The sequence below is a fragment of the Acomys russatus genome, chromosome 32 (genome assembly GCF_903995435.1).
Source record: "Acomys russatus chromosome 32, mAcoRus1.1, whole genome shotgun sequence".
NCBI classification, from domain to species: domain Eukaryota; kingdom Metazoa; phylum Chordata; class Mammalia; order Rodentia; family Muridae; genus Acomys; species Acomys russatus.
Window position 1 is genome coordinate 26,264,411 of NC_067168.1, and position 21,358 is coordinate 26,285,768.

Genomic DNA, 21,358 nt, shown 5'->3' on the forward strand with positions numbered 1-21,358 from the left:
GCTCGAGACATCAACCCTGGCCATGGACCAAGCTCTAGGATGTTGTAGTCACAGTTGGATGCTAGTTTAGGTTTTCAGGAGACTCATAGTTTGGGGCAAGGCTGTTAGTGTGGGGCGAGGCAGTAAATGACTTGTAGACTATTCCCCCGCTACACCCAACTTTTAAGTCCCTCTTGTAACTAGAGGTTTATTTCTGTCATGTTAAGTCTCCAGGGGGCAGAATCTGTCACTGCAGGCGCTGTCCACTGGGACTGTACTGCAAGTGATGGGAAAGTCCTGCAGAAGCTGACTGTAAGCAACACAGGACCCATATGGAATACCAGTTACCAGTGACCCAGTTCTGTATCTCTAGCTTTGCCAGATTATTATGTGTCTCATTGCCCCGTCCTGCGGGACAACTTCAAACCAGGGTTCATCCTGAAAGAAGGGGTGCAGATGGGGGAAGAACAGAGAATACAGAGACAAGAAGGCCAGGTAGAGGATCCGCGATCGATCAATCGATCGATTGATACCTCCGTTTATTAAAGCACAATGCAAGGTTTATATAGACATCAGGCACCCGCCCGCACACTCCATCCCACCTGGCCCTCAGGGCAGGCTGTAAAGGAAGCATTCTCCTGCTAAGTTCTCCAGTTATATAAACTTGTTACAAGTCCTCAGGGCGGGCTGGGAAGAGAGCAGAGCCTGGAGAGACTCTCTGCCCAAGTTCCTTTGTCTTATCTCAGCACTAGGTAGTCCACACAGCCAGGTGTAGCAGCTTCTGCAACACAAAGGATCCTCCCTGCAGGTCCTGGCTGGCAGAAGGCTAACTTTGCACTCCCCGAGTCACAGTCCTGAATTACGGCTCCAGACATCTCATGGTATAAGATGGCTGCCTGACTTCATCCTTCAAGCCCATCATTCTGTACAGTAGGAACTGATATGCTTTTTAAAGCCTTATTTTGTGTTTTGTAGTGCTGGGGATCAAATTTAGGATTTTGTGCAATGTAGACAAGGGCTCTAACACTGAGCTACATCCCGTGCCAGCACTTTAGGTTTTTTTTTTTTTATGACAGGATCACATGATGTAGCCCTGCCTGGCCTGGAACTTGCTATGTAGACCAGGCTGGCCTTGAACTCACAGAGATCTGCTTGTCTCCGCCTCCTGACTTAGTTCTCCAGTTAAGTATGTTGCCACCAGGATCTTAAAAAAAAAAAAAAAAAAAAAATCACCACCTAGAAATTACATGTACCATTTCTGCTTATAAATAGTGACTAAAATTTACTGACATGGTTACGTTCGGTTGTATGAGGGGCTGTGATGTATGGTGGTTATTTTCACTGGCCTCCTAGTCTACTAAAAACCAGGGCTGGAGAGATGGCTCAGAGGTTAAGAGCACTGTCTGCTCTTCCAAAGGTCCTGAGTTCAATTCCCAGCAACCACATGGTGGCTCACAGCCATCTATAGTGAGATCTACTAAAAACTGGGATTCCCTTTTCCCTTTCCCTTTCTTTCCCTTTCTTTCTTTCTTTCTTCTTTCCTTCCTCCCCTTTTTTCTTTTTCTTGTTTTTTCAAGGCAAGGTTTCTCGGTGGCCTGGAACTCACTCTGTAGACCAGGCTGGCCCAGAGCTACAGACATCTGCTTGCCTCTGCCTTGCAAGTGCTGGGATTAAAGGTGTGTGCCACCACTGCCTGGTGGCCCCATTTTCTTTTCCTTCCCACATCCATCAGTCTGTCCTTATTCACGTGGTGCTGGGACTTGAACCTAGGGCCTCACACACTCCCAAACCCTTCAAATTCTTTTTATTTCTGAAGCAACCCATAGGGCCCTGTGGAGGCAGTTTCAATACAGAAAATTTCCATGATGTCTGAGGGAATCTAATCTGCCACTTCGAATTGCTTCTCCTCTGTGTAGTGTCATTTATGTGACAAGACGTTCATGAATGCCACCTTTCTCCGGGGCCACATCCAGCGCAGACATGCAGGCGTGGCAGAAGTCGGTGAGTCTGGGCAGCATCTGGGACCTGCTGGGCTAGGCTTTGGTGAGTGGGCCACACGCACAGGAACCTGCTGTTAGGGTCTCTTAGAGAGGCCGGCCACCTGGAGCCCTGCGTGGTCTTGTCTGTATAGGGAACAAGACGGCCAGACAGGTAAGTTTAGTTGCAGCTGATCCTTCCCATAATAGGACAGTAGTCAGCACTTTGCCTCTGAATTTTTGTGCCCTTCGCTGTGCGTGGAGCAGGCCGTGACTCGACGGGCCTTTAGCTTCCATGCCTGGTCTGCAGCTCTCTGAGGCTGGCTGTGAGCATAAATGGGGCAAGTGAGCAGTCAGACCAGTTCTTTGGCTGTTCTGTGTACTGTAGCTTATCATGACTTTATCACTTTATTTAATTACACCATTCCGAATTCTAAAATGAGGAGGCAAGGCTTCTTCCTCTCCTTGTAAACTTATATGTGCTTTTCGAGTTCAACAGACATACCTGTACAACAAAATAACCACATAATGTAAATAAAAAATGTTCATTAAGGAAAACGTCATCATTTCCCACCACTGTAATTATCTATGGGGAAAAAGAGTTTTAGAGTCGAGACTGTAGCTCAGTAATGTAAGACTTGCTTGTAAGCAATAAAGTTCTAGGTTCATACCTTAGATAGCCACACACACACACACACACACACACACACACACCCTTAAAACAGTATCATTTAACTATGCACTATATATCTCTTCATAGTTCTATATTGGGGATTATTAAGGAAAAACAGTCTATGTCTTAAATTCTGGTTTCTTAGTTTTTTGTAAAAACATGTCTTTGATATGGGATACAGGTATTGATATGATAATGATATATAGGTAAAGAAAAATAATAATGGACGTTATCACCGGCAGTTATTTTGATGTATTTTCTGCATATATTTATAAGCATATAAAAAGCATTTTGACTATGGCTCGAGAGTATACCACAGTTCTGCCCGTTTTTATTTTTAAACATTTTTTTTTTTTTTAGAGTTAGTTAGCACTTGCTTAATGTAGCTAAGGCTGGTCTTGAATTCCTGGATCTCCTGCCTCTGCTTCGTGGGTACCGGGATTGCACGTGTATGCTCCCAAGCCTGTCTTATGCAGTGATGGGGATCAGACGCACGGTTCTTCATACCAGGCGGGACTCTGCCACCTCTAAGCCATCTTTGAAAACGTGATTTCGTGTTGTAACCATCAGTTCCGGTTCCCATTACGGCTACAGAATAGCCGGTAACTCCAAAGTGTCCCTACTGTGTAGCACAGGATGTGCACAGGAGTCACATTCTCATGTGTAAATCTTAGCGCATATCTTTTAGTGTTTTAATAGAAGGAGAGGGAAATGTGGGTTTTTTTTTTCTATTTTAAGACATATTTTTATTGGGGCTGGAGAGATGGCTCAGTGGTTAGGAGCAGTGCCTGCTCTTCGAAAGGACCCCGGGTTCAATTCCCAGCACCCACATGCCAACTCACAACTGTCTGTAACTCCAATATCTGACACCCTCACACCAATGCACATAAATTAAAATGAAATTAAAAATATTAAAAAAAAAGATTTATTTTTATTTATGTGTATGTTTCTGTGTGTGTATGCATGTGTGTGTGTGTGTGTGTGTGTGTGTGTGTGTGTGTGTGTGTGTGTGTGTGTGTGCGCGCCTACAGAGGCCACAGGAGGGTGTCAGATCCTCCTCCATGGCTGGAGTTACAGGCAGTTTTGAACCACACAACATAGATGTTGGGAACTGAGCTCAGGATCTCTGGAAGAGCAGCAAGTGCTCCTAATCACTGAGCCATCACTCCAGCACCGGGAAATGTGTTTTAAAGGTATTTTTTGCTGCGCTGGTGTTAGTGACTTTTTATTCTGAGGCGGTTTGGCTGTCCGAGGCCAGCTCTTCTAGTTGATACTTACCTGATACTACTTTATTAAACCAAAATAATTCTCCATTCCTAAATTTCTCGTTCCACTTGTCTGGTAGCACAGACCTTTAATTCCAGCCACATAGGAGGCTAAATCAAGGGAATTGAGAGTTTAAGGCTACCCTGGGCAACTTACAAAAGCCTGTCTTAAAATGTTAAGGGGGTTTAGGTGAAGATGTAGCCCTTGCCTAGAATGCAGAGTTTATTTCAAAGAAAAGGCTGATTTTTTGTTTTTATTAATTTATTTTAAATCTTTTTTTTTTTTTGGTTTTTTTGAGACAAGATTTCTCTTGCATTCCTAGCTGGCTGTTCTGGACTCACGTCATAGACCAGGCTGGTCTCAAAGTCACAGAAATCCGCCTGCCTCTGCCTTCTGAATGCTAGGATTAAAGGAGTGTGCCCCCACGCCTGGCCTATTTATTTTAAATCTTTAAAAAAAGATTTATTTTATGTATATGAATGTTTTGTCTGCATATTCCTGGTTCCTGTAGAGGCCAGAAGAGGGCACCAGAGCCCCCTGGAACTGGAGCTACAGGCTGTTTTGAATTACCATGTGGATGCTGGGAGTCGAACCTGGGTCCTCTGGAAGAGAAGCCAGTGCTGTTAACCGCTGAGCCATCTGTCCAGCCCCAAGGTTGATTTTTTAATAAGATACTCAGTAATAACCGTTTGGAAGTCACAAAATGTACTTTTATATTTCAGTTTTTGTTACCCTAATAGTTGCGTGTCCATCTGTCATTACTGTCCAACTGCTTTAAAGTACAGCCACTAGTGGCTCACGTTTATGGAACTGCCATGCCAGGCACTGTGCTAAGCGCTTTGTGTTGTCACATCTCTTTCCCACACTGTACCATCCTAGTCGACTGCTAGTCTATTCCTGTTTTTATCAGTGTGAGGAGCCAGAGGGACAGGGAAGTGGGGACATGCTCTTTGTCCCTGGCCAGTGACCTATTCTGGGAGAGCTTCTCAGAGCGCAGAGGGGGAAATGGCCCACAGTAGTCTTTTCACCTCTCCTTGTGTGGACCGCAGGAAAGCAGAAGCAGGAGCAGCCGCTGGGGGTGGTGCTGGAAGAGCTTCGGGCCAAGCTCAAGTGGACCCAAGGGGAGCTGGAAGCCCAGAGGGAGGCCGAGCGGCAGCGGCAGGTCCAGGTGAGTGTGCGGGGGTGGGGTGGGGGGTGGGTAGGGGGTGGGGTGCAGTGGGGGCGGGGGAACGACACGACACTATTCAGGGTGTTGTGGCCAGCCATGCGCAAGACTCCCACAGGGCCCAAACTCCCACTGGTTTCCCGGAGCCGGAAGTTAGAGAAGGCCACCTTCTTAAATATGGAACATGGTTGTACTTCGTCTGGAAAGGACCGCTGCGGGTCTGAACCACAGGGACAGAGGCTGGGGTGTTCTTCCGGTCCTTGTAGCCTTATGAGGCATGTATAGGGAGGCCTTAGCGGGCCCTCAGCAAAGGTTTGTTAACAATGTGGAAGTAATGAATATATTGTTGCTTTTTATTTTTTTTGGTAGGAATTAGAGATGATTCGTCAGAGAGAAATGGAAGCTAAGAAAAAGTTTGATGAATGGAAGGAAAAAGAACGGAGCAAGCTTTATGGGGAAATAGACAAATTGAAACAATTATTTTGGGATGAATTTAAAACGGTTGCCAACCAGAACTCTACATTGGAAGAGGTACCTGATGCAAGGCTTTTCAAAGTTACTTTGTTGAAAACCTGTTTATTTGTTCTTAAAAATTAATCTTGTGTGGATGTATGTGTGTGTGTGTGTGTGTGTGTGTGTGTGTGTTTGTGTGTGTGCATGCATTTGCAGATGAGCCTACCCATGCACACATATGTAGAGACCAGAGGCGGACATAAGATGTCTTCTACCATCTTTCTGTACCTTAGTTCTGTTTTAGACTTATTTTTATTTGAGTGTGTGTGTGTGTGTGTGTATGTATGTATGTGTAATTCGCACTTAGGTGTGGGTGCTGCAGAAGTCAGACAAGGCCTTCAGATTCCCTGGAACTGGGACTTACAGGCTGTTGTGAGCTGCCTCATGTGGGTGCTGAGAACAGAACTTGGGTCCTCTGTAATAGCAAGTTGCTCTTACCCGCTGAGCCATCTTTCCAAACCTCCCACCTCAGGTTATTTATTTATTTGTTTTTTGAGACAAGGTCTCTGCATTGCCCTGGAACTCAGTATGTAGCCGAGGCTAGCTTCAAGCTCACAGAGATTACCTGCCTCTACCTTCCGAGGACTGGCATTAAACGCATGTATCACCACACTTTATCCCCCCACGTTAGTTTTTGAGCCATGGACTCTTACTGACTAGAGCACCCCATTTTGACTTGAGTGGCTGGCCAGTGAGCCCTTAGGGTCAGCTTGTCTCCAGCTCTATTCCCTGTTTTACAGACGTGCTCTGCTGTGCCAGGGTTTTCAATAGGTGCTAGTGATGGAACCTAGGTTCTTTTTGATTTTGTTTTGTTTTTGAGTCAAGGTCTCACTATGTAGCTCTGGCTATCCTGGAAGTCAACTATGCTGAAACGTCAGGCTTGCCTCTGTCTCCCAAGTGCTGGCATTAAAAGCAGGCACCACTATCTCTGACTCGGCTTCTTATGTTTGCACAACAAGCCCTTTGCCCAGGGAGGCCTCCTCCCACTCTCAGAATTCATGACTTAGTCTGCACTGGTTGTACTTGTGTTGTTGTTGTTGGGGCTGACACGGTGTAAGGTTGGGCAGCAGAGGCCAGCGCCCAGGGAAAGCCACACTGCTCTGTCACACTCTTGCTGTGTGATCTTGGGTGGGTTTGTTTACTTCCCTGTGCCTTAGTTTCTTTGGGGTACAACAGATTCGTAACAACTTTAAACTAGCACATAATGTCGTACTTAACACCATCTGGCGTTTAGTTAGAATCCTCTAGAACCCTAACCTTATTTCTACAAAGTGTTCTCATCACTGGCAAGAAACGTGGTAGAACATAAATGGATCTGTTTTTCTCCTGACTTATACATGGTGAATCCTGGCTCTATGGCAGATACTCTAGTGGTGTCTGAGGTAGTTGCATATAATAGGCAACATTTATTGGATGTACTTACTGTTCCCGGCCTCTGTGAGGAACGCTGCTTTTTTGTTGTTGATGTTGTTTGTTTTTTTGTTGTTGTTGTTTTGCTTTGTTTTTGTTTTGTTTTTTAAGGCAGGGTCTATGTCACCTTGCTGGCCTGGAACTTGCTCTGTAAACCAGGTTGGCCTTAACAGCAATCTTCTTGCCTTTGTTTTATGAATGCTTAGATTACAATATGAGCCATTATGGCCCGCCGCAAAAATGTACATATATCACACTTCGTATGCAGCGCAGACAGGCCTTAAGCTTCCAATCATCCTGCCTTAGTCTCATAGAGTACTGCAGTTACAAGTATATGCCAGTTTGTCTGGATAAGTTCCATTTAAATGGAGGGGGTGGGGGGGAATGTGTGCAAGTGTGCACGCACTTCAAGAGTGTATAGCACATCCCTTTTTCCAGGTGAAATCAACACCATGTAATTTGTTCACGTCCACACAGCTAGTAAGAGATGGAGTTGAAGTTTCAATGTAGCTTTTAAAATATCAAGGTCGGGCTGGAGAGATGGCTCAGAGGTTAAGAGCACTGGCTGCTCTTCCAGAGGTCCTGAGTTCAATTTCCGGCAACCACATGGTGGCTCACAAGCATCTATAATGAGATCTGGTGCCCTCTACTGGCAGGCAGACATGTATGCAAGCAGGGTGTTGTATACATAATAAGTCTTAAAAAAAAAATAAAAAATTAAAAAAAAAAGTCAAGGTCTTGTTTTCTGCTCGCTGCACTACCGGTGCCAATGTAGAAGGACCTTGTTAAAATTACTGCTAAGTCCTATCTTTTCATATATGCACAGATGGAAAATCATTTTAAAAATGTATTTATTTCTAATTGGTCCTCCTCACATCAAGAGAACTTTGTTTTGAGAGTGAATTGTCAACATGTTTTTCTCACGTCATTCCATATTTTGCCTATAGATACACACAGGCAAGTTTTCCTAGGGGGCTTGTCCTAGGGCACGCCTGGGACCTGGGATGGGAAAGTACAGAGGGACCGTATCTGTCGGTCTCTGTTTTATCTGTAATTGTTAAAAGCCCTCCAGCCCACAGTGCTTCCCTGCTGGGTCCGGGAAGTTCTGTGCAAGGCAAGCTGCTACCTCACAGTGTGGCCCTCTGCTCTCACCACCGGCTTTATAACCATTGTTCCTGATTTTAAGTGTCCCGACTCTACACTTCCCAACACGTTGCTTGCTGAGTGGACGTTTATAAATAACTGTTGAATTTGAATCAGAAGCCATTGTTTGGAAACCACCTTCAAAGGCCAAAGGATTACTTTTGGTTAGAAACTCTTGAGTTTCAGAAAATGAAGGCACGATCCTTTACCAGCCATGGCTCCCTTTCTGACTCAGATCACGTTCTTCTAATACTGGAATAGCTGACGATTGTTTCTAGTTTTGTTTTTCTTTGGGTTTTTTGTTTGTTTGCTTGCTTTTGGTTTTGGTTTTCCTAGACAGGGTTTCTCTGTGTAGTCTTGGCTGTCCTGGACTTGCTTTGGAGACCACGCTGGTCTGGAACTCACATAGATCCACATGCCTCTGCCTTCCCAAGTGCTGGGACTACAGGTGTGCGCCACCCTGCTCGGCCTTATGATTGTTTTTATTTATTGTTTGTCTGCCCATAAGATTATTTGTGTTGTATTTCTATGTCTCCTGACTCCTTTCAATATTTTATTATATAGAGAGACCATGTTGGATACAAGGTTCTCAGTGTCACCGGATAACTATTTTGTTAACTCATTATTTTTTAAATTCTCAGGGAAAAGGGGTAAGATTCTATTTAGAATGACTGAAAAGGACTGTGAGATAGCTTCAAAACCAGACACAACATCCTGATGTGAGGAAGGCCACCGGGACCTACGTACATCATCTTGAAAGTATTTCTCCTTGGAGCTCGCTTGGTACCGAGGCATTGGCGCTTGCTTTGGCCATGTTGCCTGACCGCAGAGGGAATGGTAGGATACGTGGAGCAGACAAAGATGCTAGAGGATTTGCCAACAGGAAAAGCGGGCCAGGGAAGTCTGTAGTGCGAAGAGCCAGCTGTGTGATGTGCTATGGCAGCGATACAGGGGACCCATCAGAAGTCCCCAGTTGTCCAGGCTTCTGGTACAGCATTTGCCAGCAAAGAACACTGCAGCTGAAAAAATGATTAACGTTTGGTCCTGGTCCTGCTTAAGCAGTGCATGAGGAAACTTACCAAGAAGAGCACTAAGTTAAATTCCGGCTCGGAGATTCTTAAAGCTGTAATAGGGTCTGTCTCTTCTGTGTAGGAACAGACATGGGCTTTGTTAGTAGAACATGGGTAAGCAGGTGGAAAGGAGTCTGTCTTTGACCCACTTGTGCCTACCTCTTCTTTTCACAGTAGTTCAAGAGTCACTAGGTGTAAGTGACATAGCTCTGAACACTGCCAAACAACAACAACAACAGCAACAACACCCCAGCTGTTTCTGGTGACAGCCTCTCTCTCTCTCTCTCTCTCTCTCTCTGTGTGTGTGTGTATGTGTGTGTGTGTGTGTGTGTGTGTGTGTGTGTGTAAGAGGCAGGAATTGTCAGGGTACAGCTTGGAGAGCCAGCGTTTCTCACGTGGGCCCTAAGTGTGGCCCTCTTCAGCTTACTCCAGACTTGGGAAGAAACTGGCTAGCAGTTGGGCAAGCTCAGGGTTTGGGAATAGCAGAATTTCACTGGAAAAGTGTGTTTTTTTCCATGGGTGTTTATAGGGGTGAGCCTCTGGAGACCCGTAGGGAGAGGACTGCTGGTTTGTGTGGACATTTGTAGGCACATAGTGGCAAACGGGGGAGCCTCTTGATTGTGATGAGGTTCACTCTTCTGCTTCTGTACTGGGGTAAGGTGTAAAGCCAATATCATGTCTCGGACTCCATTTAAGGAAACGTTTATTGGGTTTTTCAGAAGCTGAAGGTGCTACAGTACCACAGTATGACTGAGTCCCACCTTGGGTCTCTGCGGGATGAGGAGTCAGAGGAGCGACTCAAGCAGGCCCAGGAGCTCCAGGCCCTCCGAGAGAAGATGGAGGCACAGGTGAGCTGATGGCCGCTCCATGCCCTTCTCTCCCGAAGCAGCCGAGAATCCAGCTGCCCGCCCCGAGGCGTCCGTTTCGCCTTGTGGATTTGGTGAGGTTGAGAGACCCCAAAGCTCTTATGTTTTCAGGCCTTGTTCAGTATGAGAGGCCAGAGTAAGGGTCTCAGGAGAGGCTGCTGCTGTGTTTAACCCTAATGTTTACCTGATACGTGTGACCACGTGTGAACACAGGTGGGTCCTTTGACATCTTTGTCCTAACCTTTGTTCTAACACACTTGAAAGCAATTCAGAAAGTGTGACAGTGTCCTGGGATATGAAGATATTGGTGACAAATCTATGGTGTGGGAGTAAACACTTAGCTGTCAGCTCGGATTTAAGACAAACAAACAAACAAACAAACAAACAAACAAACACAAGACCACTTGCCAGTTCCTGTGGTGTGCAGGCTCCCATCAGGCCATCACTATGAGGTCACTGAACGCAGCTGGGGAGATGTGTACCCAGTCTGCTCTGGCTACCACTGGGGGCTACCACTGGGGGCTACCACTGGGGGCTACCACTGGGGTGGGGGGCCTCCACATACATGCAAGCATGTAAACACACACACCACTTTTCTTTTCCTATGAACTTGAACTCTGTTTATATTCGTTGTTCTCTTTTTCTGCAGTCTCTCCTTTTCCCTCCCACTTTTTGAGACAAGGTCTCATGTAGCCTAGGCTGGCCTCTACTGCCTGTGTGTCTGAGAAGGACCTTAACCTTGAAGTTCTGACTCTCTGGCTTCTGCTTTCAATTGTTGGAGTTACAGCCGTGAGCCACTTAAACTTGGCTTTTTTTTTTTTTTTTTTTTTCTTTTTTTCTTCTTCTACCTCTATTATTGCTGCTTTCCTTTCTCATTTTTGAGTTTGTATAACATGTGGAAATTAATCTAGCCTTTTGCTATTCTATTCTAGTTGTGGCTGTTTTTTTCTCACTTTATTATTGTCTGCCCATAAAAAAAAAGTAAAGCTTCTTTGGCATCAAACAGTCAGCCTTTTAAAATGTCATTTTAATAGCTGGGCATGGTAGAGCATGCTTTTAATCACAGCACTCTGGAGTCAAAGGTAGGTGGATCTTCTTGAGTTCGAGGCCAGTCTGGAGTCCAGGACAGACAGGGCTATTACACAGAGAAACACTGTCTCAAAAAAAAAAAAAACGTCATTTTAATTTTTACTTATGTGTACGTTTGTGTCTCTGCGTATACGCACACATGTGTGAGGGCGTGCAGCTAGAAGACGGTGTTGGATTGTCTCCTGGAGTTGGAGTTACAGGCATTTGCAGGCCACCTGATACGGGTGCTGGGAACTGAACTCAGGTCCTCTGTAACAGCAGCAAGCTCTCTTCACTGCTGGACATCCCTTTAGCCTCTTAGTCCGTCCGTTATTGCTGTACCCACTCTGAGGTTTAAAAAGAAAATATTCCTCTGTGTGTGTGTTTTTTTTTTTTTTTTTTGAGTGAGTCTATGGCCTCAATTATTATTGCTAATTATTAGTATTATTATAATTATTTTTACTGTCTTTATTATTATGTGTAATTATCTAGCCTGTCTACAGCTTGTTTTGGTTTAAAATAGGCATCCAAGTTTTTATTTTTATTTATTTATTTATTTATTTTTTGTTTTTCGAGACAGGGTTTCTCTGTGTAGCCTTGGCCATCCTGGACTCACTTTGTAGACCAGGCTGGCCTCGAACTCACAGCGATCCACCTGCCTCTGCCTCCCAAGTGCTGGGCTTAAAGGCGTGCGCCACCACGCCCGGCTCCAAGTTTTTATTTTTATTTTTTCTGATCAGGTAGCCATTTAGTTGAACACCAGTCAATAATCCATGTCTCCATTCTCTCTTTCACACTAAGTTTCTATTTATCCCTCCCCCACAATTGGCTTAGGTTCTCTATTGTGTTCCACTAGTATTTCTGTCTAACCAGGAGCCAGTACTTTTTACTCTTCATAGTTTTATAGTTTATATTTATTACTACCTAGGGGGCTCCATTTGACAAGCTTTTATCCTTTTTCAGAAAACAGAGTGGAAGAGAAAAATGAAGGCACTGAACGAAGAGCGGGCAGCTGAGAGGAGAGAGGTAGCTCTTGTTTTGGAGCAAGAGAGTTTGGTTTCCCATGGCCACTCCCTCTCCAGCATTCCTCCCCCCCCCCCCAGGTCCCCTCCCATTCTCTACCTGGAGCTGGTTATCAGGTATTTTGTTGCTGATACTGTTCATGGCTGCCAGCCCCCTTTAATATATAAGTGGGGGTCATCTGTCTATCCTGCAGATTCCTTAGCCAGGAGCAGGCGTCCCCAGCCATGCTCTGAATCCCATGCATCCTGCACTAAGTTGTACCCGCTTCGGGCCCTCTTGTGCTATAAGCCTCAGATGAGTTATCAGTCATATCATGTGTGGAGTCTTTAAAAACCTCCACCTCCAGGGAGAACCAGGTGGGTGAATCAGACCTCAGTGATATTTCAGAGGGAGCCCGTGAGGGACTCGCACACTGAGTCCAGAGCACAGAGAGCAGCAGACCTCAGGACAAAGACATGCTTCTGTGTAGATGCCCATGAGAGGAGGCAAGTTAAAGAGGAAGTTGGTTAACTTTCTCAGGTTCTGCTGGCTGACGGCCCAGAAGATGCCATGGCTCATGGCAGAGCGTGACCCCTGGGGGACACTTGGGCTCATTGCATTGTAGGGTTACCCAGCCCCCATGTGATGGCTTTGTCTCATTTATATTCTTTAGAGTTTCTTTATGTTATCTCTACGCTTACATTAAAGGTGGCAGAGTAACACATTTTCTTCACTTGTTTTTATCTGAAAATGAATTTGATGATTTTTCGAGTGGCCTTTTTTACTTGACTGTCCTCAGTGGGTGACCACATCTGACAGAGAACATTCCTCCATGAACCTAGAGGCCTGAATTCCATTTTCTCTTTGCTGGCACAGCTCAAAAATGTACCTAGACTGGAAGGCAGCTAGAACTTTTAGAAAGACACCTGCACAGTTTTAAATCCCAGTCTTGCCTCAAGCGAGGCCCGCCACAAGCATTTGGCTATAGGGACCTCCTGGCTCCCTAACAGCCATCTTACTGACCAACCTTCCTGTGCCCACCAGCTGCAGGCGGAGAATGACAGGCTCCATGCCACCCTGTCCGAGGATCAGAAGAAGGCAGCTGCGCAGTCTCAACGTCATATCAACGCCCTCCGGGCCCAGCTTCAAGAACAAGCCAGGCTTATCGCGTCCCAGGAGGAGACGGTAGGTCCGCCCTTTTCCTAGTCAGGGCCAGCAGCTGCCAGGCCTCTTTTCTGTGAGGATGGCTTTGGATCCTCCGGGGTTCATGCTGATGGTGTCAGAAGGCTCGTGAAGGGGAAAAAAGAGGGTCTGGAAGGTAAAAGGCTGCAGCCGCCTCCCTCTAGGCGGGAGCAGTATGTCCTGCAAGGGGGCAGTGACAGATAGCTCATTCTACCACCGAAGACCACACAGGTTGCTTGGTCCCAGGCTGGCACTTTGCATGGTACCTCATTTAAACCTCAAACTGCCCTTCAAGATAGACACCACTCTCTCCTCTTCAGTGCAGTGGCTCCCAGCCTTCTTACTGCTGAGACCCTTTATTACAGTTCCTCAGGCTGTGGTGACCCTCCAAATATAAAATTATCTCATTGCTACTTCATAACTGTAATTTTGCCACTGTTATGATTCATAATGTAAATATATAATATAGAGCCAGCACCAGGAGTGGCTTCTGATGGGGCCTTTTTTTTGGGGGGGGGTGGGGTGGGACAGGGTTTCTCTGTGTAGCCTTGGCTGTCCTCTACTCACTTTGTAGACCAGGCTGGCCTCGAACTCACAGTGATCTGCCAGCCTCTGCCTCCCTGAGTGCTCGGATTAAAGGTGTGCGCCACTGAGATAAAAGTTGCTGGATCTCCGAGAGCCTCCTAAAGCTGGGTGCTGTGTCTTCTCACCTGTTCTTAGGAATTCTCCCCCACCCACAGCTTGTACTCAGCTCCCCATTGGACACCCAGGTCTGTGGGAAAGCTACCCCCTCTGAGTCCCCCCCCCTCTGAGTCCCAGCCGGGGCCTTAGGTTCCTCTTTTCCACATAGCCCTGGCATTATTGTCACTGACCAGGACCCCTTGTTAGTTACACTTTTCTGTTTCCTAGCCACATTCTTTCAGTCACTATGTCCTCCTGTCATGTGACAGTACTTTTCCTGGGAGACACAATATGCAAATTTACTCACCCCAGGTAGGGGAATCCATGACATGCTAAAGTACAGATGCCACCAAAGTCCATGTTGATGAACCAAGTAGTTTTACTGGGGTTACTTACGGGACCAGAAATGACTCATACCGCCAAAACCAACCCTAGTGTGGGTGACCACTCACGAAGGCTGGGAACGTGAAGCACACTTCACAGCCTTCAGGCAGCTCAGCAGGCTGGAGAGAGACCCTTCTAAGGGACTCCGTTGCTCCAGACATCTTCTGGGCAGCTCAGGAGTTTCTGCTCCTTGTAGGCATCTGGTTTGGTCTCAAGAGTCTTTGCAGCTCAGCTCGTCAGAGATCTTTCTTTGAAACTCAGCTTCCTGACTCTCAGTTTTTATTCCTAATTCTGGCCAGGAGGGGCCTAGCGAATCTGGTCAGTTTCAGGGACTTCCTGAAGCCCTTTGAGTTGTTTACCTTCCTGCTTTAAGGAGTTTACTGCAGGGTCGAATATTGCAGTCTAGGAGGAAGCGTTCTGACAACACTACCCTTGTCCCCTGCTCCCTGCAAACGCTGGCCCCTTCTCTGCTGTAAGCCACCTCTGATCCGCTCTGGAGGCGTGGCTTCAGAACCTGTTGGCGCAAGTTAACAGAACATGCAGTAGCAGTTATGTTGATCCTGTACCCAAAGAGGCAACAGTTGCCGCCTGTGGGTAGCACCACCTCCCTGCCACTGGGAACCCACACTCTGATTTTACTTTTACATTCAGCTGCCATAGTTACAAGATGATAACGGCACAGCCCTAACCATTACAATTGTATTTGATGGACGAAGTTGGTGAAAAGGCTCCTGCCCCAAACATTTCAAAAAGAAGTATTTAGTTCATGTGTGTGTGTGTGTGTGTGTGTGTGTGTGTGTGTGTGGGTGTGCGCGCGTGCGTGTGTGCACTACAGCACACATGTGGTGCTCAGAGGGCAACTCTGTGGAGTCCATTCTTCCTCCTACCTTTATGTGGATTCGAGAATCTAAGTGCCTTTATCCACGGAGCCATCTCACCAGCCCAAGACTTTGGCGGTGTGTGATTGGTCAAAGCTGTGTCAGTGAGCAAATAGAACCTTAAGGAAACTGGGTGTACTGGATGGTGGTTGTGTGTCAACTTTGACACAGCTAGAGTCATCAGAGAGGAAGGAGCCTCAGTTGAGGAAGTGCCTCCATGAGATCCAGCTGTAAGGCATTTTCTCAGTTAGTGATCAGTGGGGGAGGGCCCAGCCCACGGTGGGTGGGGCCATTCCTGGGCTGGTGGGTCTGGCTGAAAACCATGTGAAGCAAGCTAGTAAGCAGCACCCCTCTATGGTCTCTGCATCAGCTCCTGCCTGCAGGTTCCAGCTCTGCTTGCGTTCTTGTCCTGACTTTCTCCAGTGATGGACTATGATCTGGAAGTGTAAGGCAAATAAACCCTTTCCTCCCCAGCTTGCTTTTTGATCCTGGTGTTTCCTCACAGCAATAGAAACTCTAATTGAGACACTGGGAAAGAGCATAATTTTTTTTAAAGCGGTCTTCAGTTAAAACAAAACAAAACAAAAAACCAAAAAAGGTTTTCTTTTATGTGAGTGGACGTTCTACCTGCATACATGTATTGTACCTCGTGTGTGCCTGGTGTCCTTGGAGATTGGCAGACCAGAGGCTGCTGGGAACTGAATCTGGGTCCTCTGCAAGAGCAGCAAGTGCTCTTAACTGGCTCCTCCATCTCTCTAACCCCACATAGTTGGTTTTATAGTCACTGCAGTATAGAGAGGCAAGGAGAGACACTTGGGGATCGATACTGGATGAGAACCAGCACATGGCACAGCAGGTGACAAGACCCCACCCTGAAGCAGAAGAGAGCATGCACCATCTAGCTAAATGGTGTTTCACAGCCTAAGGCAGGGGATCAGTGGAAGTTTGCGAATAAAAGGGAACCAGGACTTGAGTCTTTTGCATATCTGTCTTCTTCTGGTGTTTCTTTTATTCAGAAGCCGTCTTATCTCTCATTGGCTCCATGTGGCAAAACAGACAGATCAAGAATACCAAAAACACTTGGCTATTAACAACTCTTGACCCTTTGCTAGTCCAGAACGCTCCATCCCAACATGGACGGACTGCCATAACTGTCATCTGAGGTCATGTTGACCACATTGGGCTGCCCAGTTGGCAACCTGTGAAGGAGGAAGGAAAAGGCCCTTGTTAGGAAAGGTGTGTTGAGCAGATTAACGGGTACCTGGGCCAGCCCTCCAGGCAGGGACGCTGTCTGGCCTCTGCTCTGATGAGTCCTCAACTCAGGTGTTTGCACCGCTGGCTACAATCTCTCCCTTTTTCTGCCTGTCTTACGTCAATTTTATTTCCATACCAACTGTACCCCTGTCGCACTCTGCCTCCAAGGGCCCCTGCCCTGAAGGAACAGTCCTCTGAAGACAGTCATTCTGGTCTCCCGTCCCCAAGAAAGCTGAGCAGGACCGCCAGCTGCTACTCTTTCTTGGTGCAATGTCTTTGCACAGATACACGGTGGGAGATGAGGTGTGCACGGGGCCGGGTGGTAAGCCCCTCGTGGGTGACATGACAGCAATGACTGCCCTGTCTTCCTGGGTCTGGGCTGATCTGCTCAGAGCCGAGTCACTACAATGTCCTTGGCTGGCTGTAACCTGCTCTATCCCACCTTTTTGCAGATCCAGACTTTGTCCCTCAGGAAGGTGGAGGGTAAGTCTACAGTGGGTGCTTACTGCCAGTCTTTGAGGTTGTCTTAGGCTCTTTCCCTTCCATCACCCAGGTGGTTTGTGGGTAGAAGACTGGTGACAGCTGTCCGTGAGACGCGCTGGACAGCTGTCTGTGAGACACACATTCTGGTGTCAGGCTGTCAAACTGAACAAGGAAGAGGGCTTATGGGGGGAGGGGGGGAGGGAGGGAGGGTGGGTATAGTTTTTATGCTGCAAGCTTTCCACCAGCTGTCGGTGATTTCATGCCCAGTTTGCTTTTTCTCTAGTGGGAGGGAAGGAGTGAGGGTCTTGGGCATGGCGTTGATGAAGCTGAGCCCTTACAGAGTCTTTCTAATTCACCGTGTCTGGGCATGCCATTAGCAACGACTGTGTGCCCTGCCAAGTTCTTCAGGGGCCTCACCTCATCACGTGATTTAATGAGGGTGGGGATTACTACTCTGTTTTCCACATAAGAAAATTGACGCTGAGTGAGGGTCAGGGACTTGTCAGCTCCTGCACAGCTATTGTGGGCAGGGCTGGGATGTGAACCTGACCTTCCTGCCTCCAGGGTCTGCATTTGTGACCTTTTTCCATCCTGCCCCTCTGGTTAAGATGAATCTGTGGAGGGGTGGCCCTTAGAGGCCAGCTTTCACCCAGGGCTTCTTAATTACGCCTTTCTTTGGGTTGGGGGGTGTGGGGTAGGGTGGGGTGGGGTGAAGGTGAGAGGGTCGGGTGGGCTTCAGGGTTCTGGTGCCACTAATTGTTCCTGTCTTCTCAGAAGTCCAAGAGATGCCAAAGGCTGTGGACACAGAAGAGGAATCTTCTTCTGAAGAAGGTGGGCCAATTTCCCCCCGCCCCCCCCCCCTACTCATTTTTTAGTTTCTCTTTAACTGTTATCTGGACACATGAAGCTGTGGTAGACATTTCTTCGGCACCTTGTATGCACCGGGTATCTTGTTTAAAGGTACCAATGTTCGTCTGCAGGGTCACCAAGTTACAACAAGGCTACAGGTGGCAGAGTCATTCGGAGCAATAGACAGGGTCACCAAGTCACAAGGCTACTGGTGGCAGAGCCAGTGCCTGCCCCACCTAGAGCAATAGAGAACTCGCTGCGATGGCTTTCAAATGGTTCCCGCTGCTCTCTTCTCCATGTGAATGAGCTGTAGGTAGATCACGGAGGACCAGAAGTAACAAGAAGTAACAAGACCGTCAGGTGGCCTGAACCAAATTCTCCACATCATAGACAGGGAGAGATTGAGGTGGCTGACTGAGTCCCCATGGCTATGGTGGACCTGTCACTTGCTTGCCACGCTGAGGTGTGTGTGTCTGTTCATGTCCCAGGCCGTCAGGGAGCATCGGGGTTTGGAAACCCATTAGATATGCAAATGTGCAAATTCTCTGACCACAGCTCAGACCGAGGGAAGTGGACTTTGGGAGTGGGGGTATGGACAGTAGCGAGGAGTCTGCCTCATGTATTTTGCTGTGTGTTCTGACTCTTCCCCCAAATGACTGTGAAACTTTCTGTGCATTGAGACCCACCCAGAGAACTTGCAACCATGTGGAGGGCCAGGCTACCTCCATACCCTGCAGACCCTGTGGAGGTGGGTTCCGGATCTTAGTGGCATTGAAAGCTTTTCAGGCAGTTCCAGTGGGTAGCCGTGGTCAAGATGCATGCCTCAGGGTATGCTGATTGAGAGGTACCTCAGGAGGGTGGCTTGGTCAGCACTTGTCCAAACACAGATTGCAGGGCCTTGCCTGCAGAACTGCTGGCACGGAGTGGAAACTCAGAGTTCCCCTAGTGGGGGATGATGTTTGGAAGCACAGCCAGGCAGCTTTAAGATAAAAACTAAGGTCTGTGACTCATTATCACTAATTTTGATGTAATTAGCCTGGGTGGCTTTAATGTGTAGCCAGCTTGAGAGCCACCGTGTCTGCCCAGCAGGTCCTTGGGGGAGACAGGACGGGCTTTTCCACGCCCTCAGCACCCAGCACTCTTCTGCCCACACTTGCTGTGGAATGCTGTCCTCTAGGCACAATGTGGCCTCTTGGACACTCGTTGGCTGTGATTAGTCACACGAGACCCGCTCAACAGAGAGCCCGTTAACTTTCAGACACCTTGCCCCTCCCTGAAGAGTCCTGAGGAGGGAGACCTTTTTTTGGTGGTGTAGCTACCAGTAAGTTGCCCATGCTCTTATAAGTTACCCCACTTTAACTATTGGCTCACCAAGGTAGGCTTGGGTAGCATTGTGTCTTTGGTTTGTCATCTCAACTCTATCTGAGGTGACAGACGCTTGTCCATGTTTCCTGGGAAAATCAATAGAGCAACTATTTGTGTAGCAAATGGCAAATGAATCAAAGTGCATAGGGTGTAGGAGCCCCTACAGCAGTGGTTCTCAACCTGTGGGTCTTGACCCCTGAGGGGGCGGGGTTGAGGGTGGGGCTGAGTGACAGGGGTTGCGTATCAGACATCCTGCATATCAGATATTTACAATTCACAACAGTAGTAAAATAACAGTTATGAAGTAGCAATGAAAATAATTTTATACTTGCGTTTGTCACAACACTCGGAACTGTATTAAAGGATTGAAGCATTAGCAAGTGTGAGAACCAGTGCCCCACAGGCTCTGAAGGACACTCCTGGGAGACCCTCCTGTTGTCCTGGACTGGTCCTCTGTAGCAGTTAGCTCTTGTAGCTGCTTGTTTTCCTACTCCAAGGATCAGCATCTCTCTCTTTTTTTTTAAATAAAAGATATATTTATTTATTATTATATACAGTATTCTGCCTGCATGTACCCCTGCAGGCCAGAAGAGGGCCTCAGATCATATTATAGATGGCTGTGAGCCACCATGTGGTTGCTGGGAATTGAGCTCAGGACCTCTGGAAGAGCAGTCAGTGCTCTTAACCCCTGAGCCATCTCTCCAGCCCAAGGATCAGCATCTCTTAAAGTGCAGTATATGACTTACCTCTATCAGAATCGTCTATGCACGGGAAGATGTAGATTCTAGGACCCTTCCTAGATACGTGGGAGGGACTGACTTGGGAGGGGCAGGCACGTGCAGTTTTAGCTCAAGTAATTCTAGTACGTACTACACAGTAGGAGGGAAGACAGCAACCTGGAGAGGAAACTTGAAGGGATGATCTTGTCTGCCCTTTAATTGGGATAGGAACGGAACCAGATTCAATGGTAGGAGAGCTCAGTGGTAGGAGAGGCACTCAGATGGAAGTCTGGCTGAGATGGGAGCTGGTCTGGGATCAGAGACCAGAGCCCAGGGAACAAGTTGCTTTCGGGGCTTAATTCCAGTTCTAAAAGCTATGGGTTGACCTGCCTCAAGACCAAGCCCAGACCTGGGAGGTCTAGACTGGCAGGAGTTGGGAATGTGGGTGGCGAGTCCGAGACAGTGACACCCAGAAAGAAAAATGTCTCGTCTTCTGGCCCAGGGGTGGACATGTGGGAGTGGTCTGCTCTGAACTCCCTGTGGAAATGAGAGTCCCTGGCAGGCACAGCAGGGCTCTGGGCATGGCGGTCTCGGGAGGGAGCACTGACCTTGCCTACTGTGTCTTGCTGCAGAGCCGGAGGGCTCCCGTGATGAGCAGAGGAAGGTATTAGCAGCTCTGAGGAACAACCCGACTTGGCTGAAGCAGTTCCGGCCCATCCTGGAGGACACGCTGGAAGAGAAGCTGGAAGGCCTGGGGATAAAGAGGGTCAGTTCCTGGGACGCCACCGTTGGGCTAGTCATTTGTGATAGAGCCCCCAGACCATGAATTCTCACACTTTCCGCAATACTCGCGGCTTACCCTCTCTGTTCCCACTTCGCCAGCGGCACTGGTCACAGTGCCTCCGGTCACAATGCCTCCCTGTCAGCAGCTCTAGGGAAAGCCGGAGGGAGCCTGTGTATGCCAAGGTGAACCCCTGTCTCCTCTAGGACACAAAGGGAATTTCAGCTCAGACTCTGCGACACCTGGACTCCCTTCTGAGAACCCAGCGAGAGCAGACAGCCCGAAGCTTCCGTGAATTTCTGCGTCTGAGGGAAAAACTCCATAAGGAGGTGACCAGCAAGGTGAAGAAGAGATGGGAGAGCACAGCTGTGGTGTCCCAGCCAGATGGCCAACCTGCAGGTGAGCCCAGGACAGGCCATGCTTTGAGAGCACGACCAGAGGAGAGGGTTCCACTCTGGCTGAGGCAGAGCAAGCTACCCTTCCTACCGTCGTATTTTTCGGATGAACCAAGCAAACGTGTGAGCTCCTCAAAGGTGAAGGAGGCAGAGGCCTTCTGATGGAGAAACAGAGTGAGAGGTGGGGGTGGGCTGAGGCTCTTGTGGAGGCTTTCCTGGTGGAGGATTAAAGATACCCAGGTTCTTCCGTGTTATT

General features: G+C 47.7%; 1 protein-coding gene across 1 annotated transcript in view; it reads left to right on the forward strand.

The window, feature by feature from the left end:
• Positions 1 to 21,358, forward strand: part of Dzip1l (DAZ interacting zinc finger protein 1 like) — a 38,584-nt gene that overhangs the window by 8,180 nt on the left and 9,046 nt on the right. The window contains exons 3-12 of the mRNA XM_051140377.1: positions 1,896 to 1,980; positions 4,944 to 5,062; positions 5,429 to 5,590; positions 9,915 to 10,043; positions 12,093 to 12,155; positions 13,176 to 13,316; positions 16,963 to 16,993; positions 17,768 to 17,824; positions 20,559 to 20,692; positions 20,914 to 21,106. Of these exons, the coding sequence (XP_050996334.1) occupies positions 1,896 to 1,980; positions 4,944 to 5,062; positions 5,429 to 5,590; positions 9,915 to 10,043; positions 12,093 to 12,155; positions 13,176 to 13,316; positions 16,963 to 16,993; positions 17,768 to 17,824; positions 20,559 to 20,692; positions 20,914 to 21,106 (1,114 nt within the window). The remainder of the gene's footprint in view (positions 1 to 1,895; positions 1,981 to 4,943; positions 5,063 to 5,428; positions 5,591 to 9,914; positions 10,044 to 12,092; positions 12,156 to 13,175; positions 13,317 to 16,962; positions 16,994 to 17,767; positions 17,825 to 20,558; positions 20,693 to 20,913; positions 21,107 to 21,358) is intronic.